Source organism: Procambarus clarkii, chromosome 58 (genome assembly GCF_040958095.1).
Source record: "Procambarus clarkii isolate CNS0578487 chromosome 58, FALCON_Pclarkii_2.0, whole genome shotgun sequence".
Taxonomy (NCBI): Eukaryota; Metazoa; Arthropoda; class Malacostraca; order Decapoda; family Cambaridae; genus Procambarus; species Procambarus clarkii.
The window spans coordinates 20446323-20456398 of NC_091207.1; the positions used below are offsets into that span (position 1 = coordinate 20446323).

The 10076-nt window shown below is 46.6% G+C and overlaps 1 protein-coding gene across 1 annotated transcript; it reads left to right on the plus strand.

Annotated features, from left to right (window-relative positions):
• Window positions 1-4173: 4173 nt before the first annotated feature.
• Window positions 4174-6983, plus strand: LOC138353581 (transcription initiation factor TFIID subunit 1-like). Its single transcript, XM_069306771.1, has 2 exons — window positions 4174-4257; window positions 5838-6983. The coding sequence occupies exons 1-2, from the start codon at window positions 4174-4176 to the stop codon at window positions 6981-6983; spliced, it is 1230 nt and encodes a 409-aa protein (XP_069162872.1).
• Window positions 6984-10076: the final 3093 nt, after the last annotated feature.

Genomic DNA, 10076 nt, shown 5'->3' on the forward strand with positions numbered 1-10076 from the left:
ATGTTATAGGAGGTAGTTTCCCTTGATCGTATATAGGCCTTTCGGTCTCCTGGCTCCTCTCCTCATTTCCATCACATTACACTTGTTGGTGTTGAGCTCTAGCAGTCATTTCTCGGACCAGCTCTGCAACCTGTTCAAATCATCCTAAAGAATCTTACACTCTTCATTTGTCTCAAGCCTCATTATTTTTGCATCATCTGCAAAAATTGACATATAAGACTCAACTGCTGCAGTCAAGTCATTTACATAAATAAGAAATAGAATAGTTCCCAGCACCCCTTAAGGCACCCCGCTTGATACTCTATGACAATTTCAATTCCTTTCTTTATTATGCACCCCATACCCATCCCGTGGGCAATGGTGGAAAGGGTTACAGAGGCACATAATGGGTTCAGGAACTGAACCCCATTGTTCGTTTAGCTAAGCAAGTGACGATCGCTAGTTTTGACGCTAGTTACACAGCTATTAACGTTACATACACATGAACATTATATATATACACTAGGCAAGTCCCGATTTGCCCAATAAGCCAAGTTTTCCAGAATTTCAAAAAAAAAATTCATTTTTTTTCTTATGAAATGATAAAGCTATTTATTTCATTTTGTATGAGCAAATTTTTTTAAATTTGAGTTAAAACTAACGTAGATATATGACCGAACCTAACCAACCCTACCTAACCTAACCTAACCTATCTTAACCTAACCTAAACTAACATAACTAAATCAATAATTTATGTTCTTAATATAATATAATAATAATATTTAAAATAAACCAATAGGAAACAATTTATTGAAAATAAAGAAAATCACTCGGCCTTTTAGGCAAATCGGGCCTTGCATAGTAGGCCGAGAAGTGCATTCTGGCTAAAATAATATATATATATATATATATATATATATATATATATATATATATATATATATATATATATATATATATATATATATATAACTGAAAAATCACACCCTAGAAGTGACTCGAACCCATACTGCCAGGAGCACTATGCAACTGGTGTACAGGGCACCTTATCCACTCGACCATCACGACCGGACAAAAGTTGATGGTAGCCGAGGCTATTTCCCCATCAGCCCGCTGGCACTCTGATGGTAATCTTGGGCATAGTATTTTATCAAATCACGTAAATCAAATCAGGTATTTTATTTATTCGCATTTGTGTTCCTCCTGTGTGCCCCAAAGAATGGGGTGATTCCCCATCATCTTTTAGCCAAAGCTATATATCGAAGCTTGTGGGAGGGCTTATGGGGGAACAATTTGTAAAAGGGAAGGATTGGGTAAGAAGAGAGGTCTTAGGGAGAGGAGGTAGTGGGGAGAAAGGTGGCTTAGGGAGGGCACTTAGTGGGGGGCTGGCAGGAGTTGGGGCATGTGGGACTTCTATTCGGTGGAAGGTAGGGGGTGGTGCTACTGTCACTGGGGCTGTTGAACTGCTTGTGAAGGGGTCCCAACTTTCCTTTGGGACTGTACAGTTCAGGGTTGTGGTTCCCCGAATCCCTTCTCTCACCCTGCACTCCGTCATTGCAGCTGCTGCCCTCATTCTCTCTTCCCTTGTCATATTCCTCTGCAGGAATATGGTTTTGAATTTCGGTACATTTACTAGTCTGTTCTTCCTTGCTAGGTCTTCTTTTGTGTTCTCGCTCATAAATACCACCTTTATCAATCGATCTCTGTCCTTGTTGTACTGTCCAAACCTGTAAATCTTCTCAATATTCCATTCAGCCCTTTCCATCTGTAACCCATCAAGGATCTCTTTAACTGCGGTTTTGTCCTTGTCTTTCTACTCCATTGGACTGGCTCCCCGCTTGTTTCTCAACTGTCAATCAATCAACTGTTACTACTAACTAATTTTTTTTCCACACAAACACACACACACACACACACACACACACACACACACACACACACACACACACACACACACACACACACACACACACTCACACACACACACACGTGCGTGTGTGTGTGTGTGTATGTGTGCAATTCTCTCTGGATTGCGCCACTGAGGCGCTGGAACAGGAAACTGCCTATTCTTGAGTTTTTAGTTTTCCTAATGAGTTCCTCACCCATCTTCTTTAGGAACTTAGGTGCACATTTACAGAGCCTATCAGCACGACCCTGTAACAACGCTCTAGGTCCTTGCACTTTTGGTTTCCAGATCTGGTGTTTGGGAACAGCAATAACCAGATCTAGAAACCAAAAGTAAGGAGACCATCACGGAGACCCTGTTTTCTGGGTCTTCCTGAAAGTGGCCGCCCCACCTCCCTCAGCTGTGCTGTAAGGTAGAGAGGTATCAGCCAATGTAGACGCACACGTGTAGTCCCACACGACATGTCTACCATTCCTCCAATGGCGTCAGGGGTGACTCCATCTGGGCGTTTGTGACTGTTGTCGAGTCTGCACAACTGAGGTTCCCTTTGTGCTGGACACCCAGCTGTAGCCAAATTTCTCTTGATGATGATGTCATTGACTGTTTCATGTCTGGCAATCTTTCCCTGTGTCTTACGACAGATGAGACCGTGGCTGCCGTATTGGTCTGCCGTCACATAGCTGCAGATACACTGGTGTTCGGTGGAGATAGGGGCGGCAAGGCGCAGGGCAACACCAATACTTAGAGCCCAATGGTCCAGATGAAATGGTCCAAGGTGGAATTAGCGACAGCCAACAGGAAGTCCCCAGCATGGGGAGCTTGCACAGCTAGAAGACGCACTTTGTCTCTGTCAAAGCTGCCTCCAGCAATGCTGTGGCGATGTTCTCCACTATGGGGCTATCCCATTTGGCCTGTTTGCAGTCGTTTGGAAAAGTTGGTCAAGGTGAGAGTTGGCAAGATTGTCCCACTGGCCAGCTCCGTCCGCGAATTTGGGATCATGAACCCCAATGGAGTCTCTTAGGCATTCTGGTAATATTTCATTCACTAATTCACCTGTAGCACTGGTCGAGGATAAGAATGTCAGCAATGCTAACTGTGTCGCCTTGCGAATACCTATCCCCCCCGAGTCTGTGAACATTGTTTGGTCCCACTGGTCATCTTGCAGGGAGAGGTTTAACACTTTCATAGTTATTGATTTTAGGATTGCGTCATATTCTGTTAATTTTTGACTGTCGAAAGAGGGAGCATCTTTATATATATATATATATATATATATATATATATATATATATATATATATATATATATATATATATATATATATATATATATATATATGTTGTACCTAGTAGCCAGAACGTCGTACTCGGCCTACTATGCAATGCCCGATTTGCCTAATAAGCCAAGTTTTCCTGAATTAATATATTTTCTCTAATTTTTTTCTTATGAAATGATAAAGCTACCCATTTCATTATGTATGTGGTCAATTTTTTTTATTGGAGTTAAAATTAACGTAGATATATGACCGAACCTAACCAACCCTACCTAACCTAACCTAACCTATCTTTATAGGTTAGGTTAGGTTAGGTAACCGAAAAAGTTAGGTTAGGTTAGGTTAGGTAGGTTAGGTAGTCGAAAAACAATTAATTCATGAAAACTTGGCTTATTAGGCAAATCGGGCCTTGCATAGTAGGGTGACAAGTGCGTTCTGGCTACTAGGTACGACATATATATATATATATATATATATATATATATATATATATATATATATATATATATATATATATATATATATATATATATAAATTTTGTCAATCATTCATTCCGACGGCCAAGCACCATGGAAGCGAGCGGGAGAGGGTTCCCCTCGTCCTGCATGGTGGAGAGAGGGGAGGTGTCGGGGGGTAGTGCAAGTGCAGGGGTGGTTGGCATGGAAACCTGACCCCCTCATACATCTGGTCACTCCAGGTCCGCCTCGCCACGCCGGGACCACCACTCCAGGTCCGCCTCGCCACGCCGGGACCACCACTCCAGGTCCGCCACGCCACGCCGGGACCACCACTCCAGGTCCGCCTCGCCACGCCGGGACCACCACTCCAGGTCCGCCTCGCCACGCCGGGACCACCACTCCAGGTCCGCCTCGCCACGCCGGGACCACCACTCCAGGTCCGCCTCGCCACGCCGGGACCACCACTCCAGGTCCGCCTCGCCACGCCGGGACCACCACTCCAGGTTCTCCCCTCATCTAATTTCTCTCCTGGCCACCATTCGCAGGGGTTATGACCATGGCGCGGAGGTCGGGCCTCGGCCCCCAACCTCGAATTCACATGGCTGCCTCGTGGTCTGCCTTGACACCTCAGGGAGCTCAGGTACGGTGCCTTATCCTGCGACCCTCTTGACCTCCTGTGTGACCTCGCTGACACCACCTGGCTGGTGCATCATACACAAACACTGTAGCAGTATACACAAACACTGTAGCAGTATACACAAACACTGTAGCAGTATACACAAACACTGTAGCAGTATACACAAACACTGTGTAGCAGTATACACAAACACTGTAGCAATATACACAAACACTGTAGCAGTATACACAAACACTGTAGCAGTATACACAAACACTGTAGCAGTATACACAAACACTGTAGCAGTATACACAAACACTGTAGCAGCATACACAAACACTGTAGCAGCATACACAAACACTGTAGCAGTATACACAAACACTGTAGCAGCATACACAAACACTGTAGCAGTATACACAAACACTGTAGCAGAGGGGTGAGTCAGAGGCAAGGTAGGGGTGAGACAGATGCCAGGGAGGGGTGAGTCAGAGGCCAGGGAGGGTGAGTCAGAGGCCAGGGAGGGTGAGTCAGAGGCTAGGGTGGGGTGAGTCAGTGGCCAGGGTGGGGTGAGTCAGAGGCCTGCAGGGAGGGGTGAGTCAGAGGCCTGCAGGGAGGGGTGAGTCAGAGGCCTGCAGGGAGGGGTGAGTCAGAGGCCAGGGTGGGGTGAGTCAGAGGCCAGGGTGGGGTGAGTCAGAGGCCAGGGAGGGGTGAGTCAGAGACCAGGTAGGGGTGAGTCAGAGGCCAGGGAAGGGTGAATCAGACAGGTGAGTCAGAGGCCAGGAAGGGGTGAGTCAGGCAGGTGAGTCAGAGGCCAGGAAGAGGTGAGTCCGGCAGGTGAGTCAGACGCCAGGAAGGGGTGAGTCAGAGGCCAGGGAGGGGTGAGTCAGAGGCCAGGGAGGGGTGAATCAGACAGGTGAGTCAGAGGCCAGGGAAGGGTGAATCAGACAGGTGAGTCAGAGGCCAGGAAGGGGTGAGTCAGGCAGGTGAGTCAGAGGCCAGGAAGGGGTGAGTCAGAGGCCAGGGAGTGATGAGAGAGACGGACGGGTGTAAGAGGGATATTAACAATGAGTCAGTAGCAGGGGTGAGTCAGGGAAGAGTACCATTCTGTGTCACAGTAGTGAGAAACCAGCAACTGGACACATGAGTGTAACTCATCCTCATTCCCCCTCTCACCTCATCATTACCTACTGTGATAAGACCCAAATACACCTCTCTCACCGAAAGACCAAGAGGCAGACCCGGGAGCTGAAGCCCGTACCCTCCACAGGTCTCATCTGAGCATGCAACAAGCAAGCAAGACTCAATTGAGAGGCCGCCTGGAGCGTCTTCGATCAACGCACCTTTATTGATTCCGCCAAGGCCAGGTCAGGGCTGTGAGGGGCCCCACGGCGCGTATACCAGCCTCTACTACACCACATTTAGTTATGCTTCAAGTGCCCCGAGTCTCTGAGCACAGTCAGTCATTTGAGGTGGGAAGATGCTAAGCTGTGCAATGGTCCGGGGATGTGTCCCGTCTTTGTCACGCTTCTAGCTCCTCTTTCTCTCACACACACACAGAATGTAGCACAGTTATTGGTCCACGGTAATTGGGATCTGTATCTCAGATTCACTCGATTTCTGACCAAAAGACGTACGACCACAAGACTGTCAACCATAAGAGAGCCAACCACAAGACAACCAACCACAAGACAGCCAACCACAAGACTGTCAACCACAAGACTGTCAACCACAAGACTGTCAACCACAAGATTGTCAACCACAAGACAACTAACCACAAGACAACTAACCACAAGACAACTAACCACAAGACAACTAACCACAAGACAACTAACCACAAGACAACTAACCACAAGACAGCCAACCACAAGACAACCAACCACAAGACAACCAACCACAAGACAACTAACCACAAGACAGCCAACCACAAGACAACCAACCACAAGACAACTAACCACAAGACAGCCAACCACAAGACAACCAACCACAAGACAACTAACCACAAGACAGCCAACCACAAGACAACCAACCACAAGACAACTAACCACAAGACAGCCAACCACAAGACAACCAACCACAAGACAACCAACCACAAGACATTCAACCACAAGACAGCCAACCACAAGACAGCCAACCACAAGACTGTCAACCACAAGACTGTCAACCACAAGACAACCAACCACAAGACTGTCAACCACAAGACAGTCTACCACAAGACTGTCAACCACAAGACAACCAACCACAATACTGTCAACCACAAGACAACCAACCACAAGACAACCAACCACAAGACATTCAACCACAAGACAGCCTACCACAAGACTGTCAACCACAAGACAACCAACCACAAGACAGCCAACCACAAGACTGTCAACCACAAGACAACCAACCACAAGACAACCAACCACAAGACTGTCAACCACAAGACAACCAACCACAAGACTGTCAACCACAAGACAACCAACCACAAGACAGCCAACCACAAGACAACCAACCACAAGACTCAACCACAAGACAACCAACCACAAGACAGCCAACCACAAGACAACCAACCACAAGACAACCAACCACAAGACAGCCAACCACAAGTCAACCAACCACAAGACAACCAACCACAAGACAGCCAACCACAAGTCAACCAACCACAAGACAACCAACCACAAGACAGCCAACCACAAGTCAACCAACCACAAGACAACCAACCACAAGACAGCTGCAACACTGGAAGAGTTTTGCACTGTTTCATGTTATAATTGTGAGGTGTAATTGTGGGTGTTTGTTGCATGTGTGAGTGTGTCTGTGTGTAGTAGAGAGTGTGGTGGTGGTGGGTGATGTGAGCGTTGGTGCGACACCACCAACAGTCATCAGTTCTCCAACAAGGAGCCTTGTACTGGCAGGCCAGCATCGGTCCTGTAAGAGTCATTTTAGCATGTCTCAGACCTCATATGGTCAAGAGGAATAGTACCACCTTCCTCACCTCACGGTGGGACATGGGCTTGTAGATCAGTTAGAGACAGCCATGCACAAGGAGAGGTGACCAGCCGACGTCTGCAATCTTCACCCTGGTGGGTGACAGCTAGTCATCCACTAGGGTGCATCCATCTGAGTTGAGAGGTAAGAGTTCAGTATAGCATTGTCTTGATTGAGTGTCTTAATGGTTGACGAGTGGAGTGTAAGCTGTTACCAGTAAGTGGTTGATTTCCGCTTTTTGATTAATTCACTGTTAAATAATAATTGCAAAGTGTTCAGAAGTGCTGAACTAGTGTTAAATTGTTGGAGATGGAAATACTTTTGGTGTATTAAAATCTAAGTGTAGAATAACAAGCTTGAGTTTTTTCATGCTCTTTTAAATCAATATCCCATGAATAGAGAAATGATCAGGAGATCAGAGTTACTGATCTCTCAAGAGGAAATAGAGATAACAAGGGAGGGGGGGGAGGGGACAAGGTGAGGAAATGAGAATGAGGCCTCATGAGGTGAGGGGAGGAGCGAGAAACGCGCGCCATCTCCCCTCACCTCACCAGCCTGCGGGTTACTTAAGAATTTATTCAGTAAAACTGACAGGATGGTGGCAGCATGTATTATAAAGTAAATTAACATCATAGAGTCACTCTACTCCTTTCTTTCAACGTCAGTCATCTACTCTACTCCTCTTCTCTACACTTTTCTCTTCTAGCTTCTCCCTCCCATCCACCTCTCTACCTCAATTCCTCCCTTCCGTGTTCCAGAACACTGTCGTCCAGGTCTCCCAGGCCCTAGCGACGGTGCTGGTCGTGGGTGGTCACCGTCGTCCAGGTCTCCAAGGCCCTAGCGACGGTGCTGGTCGTGGGTGGTCACCGTCGTCCAGGTCTCCAAGGCCCTAGCGACGGTGCTGGTCGTGGGTGGTCACCGTCGTCCAGGTCTCCCAGGCCCTAGCGACGGTGCTGGTCGTGGCGCCGCTGGAGAAAAGAGCCTCAGGATAGTTTGTATTGCTTAAGGAGTTAGCGTGTGGAGGGTGGAAGACCTCCACTATGAAAAAATCCGTAGGAGCTGTGATGCATAGGATTCGAACCTATACACTTGGTATTTCCAATCACACGTCTTAGACAACTTGGCCACGATATGGTCAGAAGGAGACATCACGTTAATGTGTACCTCCACCATTCCTATCAGTTCGTAACTATAGTCAGTTCAGTTTGTTGACAGATGAGTCTTATCAGTTCAGAAGTTATCAGGAGTGTCCATTATTTACTGAAGTAAAAATTATTGTAAAGTTGTCTGGGCACATCCTGGACTGGTTGACCGCTGACGCTGAGAGTATTGTACAGGGAATTACATTATTATAATGGAACAGAAAGTTGGACTTGAAGACCCTTGTTGGAATAGGAACAGATAACGTGAGAGTTTTTAATGGGAGTTAATAATGGAGTTTACGCAAGAATAAACGAGGAAGTTCCATCACATTGTAATAAGATGTGTCGCCTCTTCACACAATTGACAGTTTCACACAACACTCCTGAATGTCTACCGAGATACGAGGAGTTTATCATCGCAGAAACCCCATAAACAGTTCTCAATCCCCTGTTTACCATCCTAATGCATACTATTTGAGTCCTAATATAGTACATATTTATATTTTTTTTTTAAATTTTGCCCCGAGGGGCGAGTTTATTGGGCAGCGCCACTCATCTTGTGAGTGGACACACCGCCATAGTAACAGTATTGGGCAGCGCCACTCATCTTGTGAGTGGACACACCGCCATAGTGACAGTATTGGGCAGCGCCACTCATCTTGTGAGTGGACACACCGCCATAGTGACAGTATTGGGCAGCGCCACTCATCTTGTGAGTGGACACACCGTCATAGTGACAGTATTGGGCAGCGCCACTCATCCTGTGAGTGGACACACCGCCATAGTGACAGTATTGGGCAGCGCCACTCATCTTGTGAGTGGACACACCGCCATAGCAGCATGTACAACACTCCCCAATAGGAAGAAAACCCGCTGGGTTGTTCATCCTGTCACTTGTACCCAGACACAGCTGGGACTTGCTTAACTGTCTCAATTGAACAGCTCCTCAAACAAGAAGATTAACATCTATCAACCCTTAAAAGCTTACGTTATCTTGCGGGTGCAAAATGGAGAAATCTCTTAAGAACAGTATCAATATTTGACAAATAGTGTTTTCCTAACTCAAACAATGTGGGGTTTATTATTCTACACATATTCATAATGTCTCTCAGATGTTCACATTCACGTAGATAGTGGTCAAGGCGGTGTCCATCACTCTCACCACAGATTCTGCAACTTCGCTGGTCAACTGTTGTTTTATGTGCTATACTCGGCCTATAAATGTTTAAACTTAGTTTTTAGCTTTACCAGAATATATACTAAATAATACCAAATTATACTATCTAATAGTATATTACATCAGTATACGTACAATGGTCCACACAGTTACGAAATGTACTGTCTGAACCAGAGAAGATAGGGAGCCGGTCGGCAAGCGGACAGCACGCTGGACTTGTGATCCTGTGGTCCTGGGTTTGATCCCAGGCGCCGGCGAGAAACAATGGGCAGAGTTTCTTTCACCCTATGCCCCTGTTACCTAGCAGTAAAATAGGTACCTGGGTGTTAGTCAGCTGTCACGGGCTGCTTCCTGGGGGTGGAGGCCTGGTCGAGGATCGGGCCGCGGGGACACTAAAAAGCCCCGAAATCATCTCAAGATAAGATGGGATGCTAGCGGAGTATGCAGCACCGGCCTGGACTCTCCGCCTTGTGAAGCACATAGTCTACAACAATACTGACGCTAGAACTAACAACGTCACGAGATATGAGACGTGCAGAGGGATTAATAAGATAAAC

Coding starts and splice junctions, on each gene's coding strand:
- LOC138353581 (XM_069306771.1), top strand. CDS start 4,174: ATGGCGCGGAGGTCGGGCCTCGGCCCCCAACCTCGAATTCACATGGCT. Junction 4,258..5,837: donor TGACACCTCAGGGAGCTCAG/GTACGGTGCCTT, acceptor TCTGTATCTCAG/ATTCACTCGATTTCTGACCA.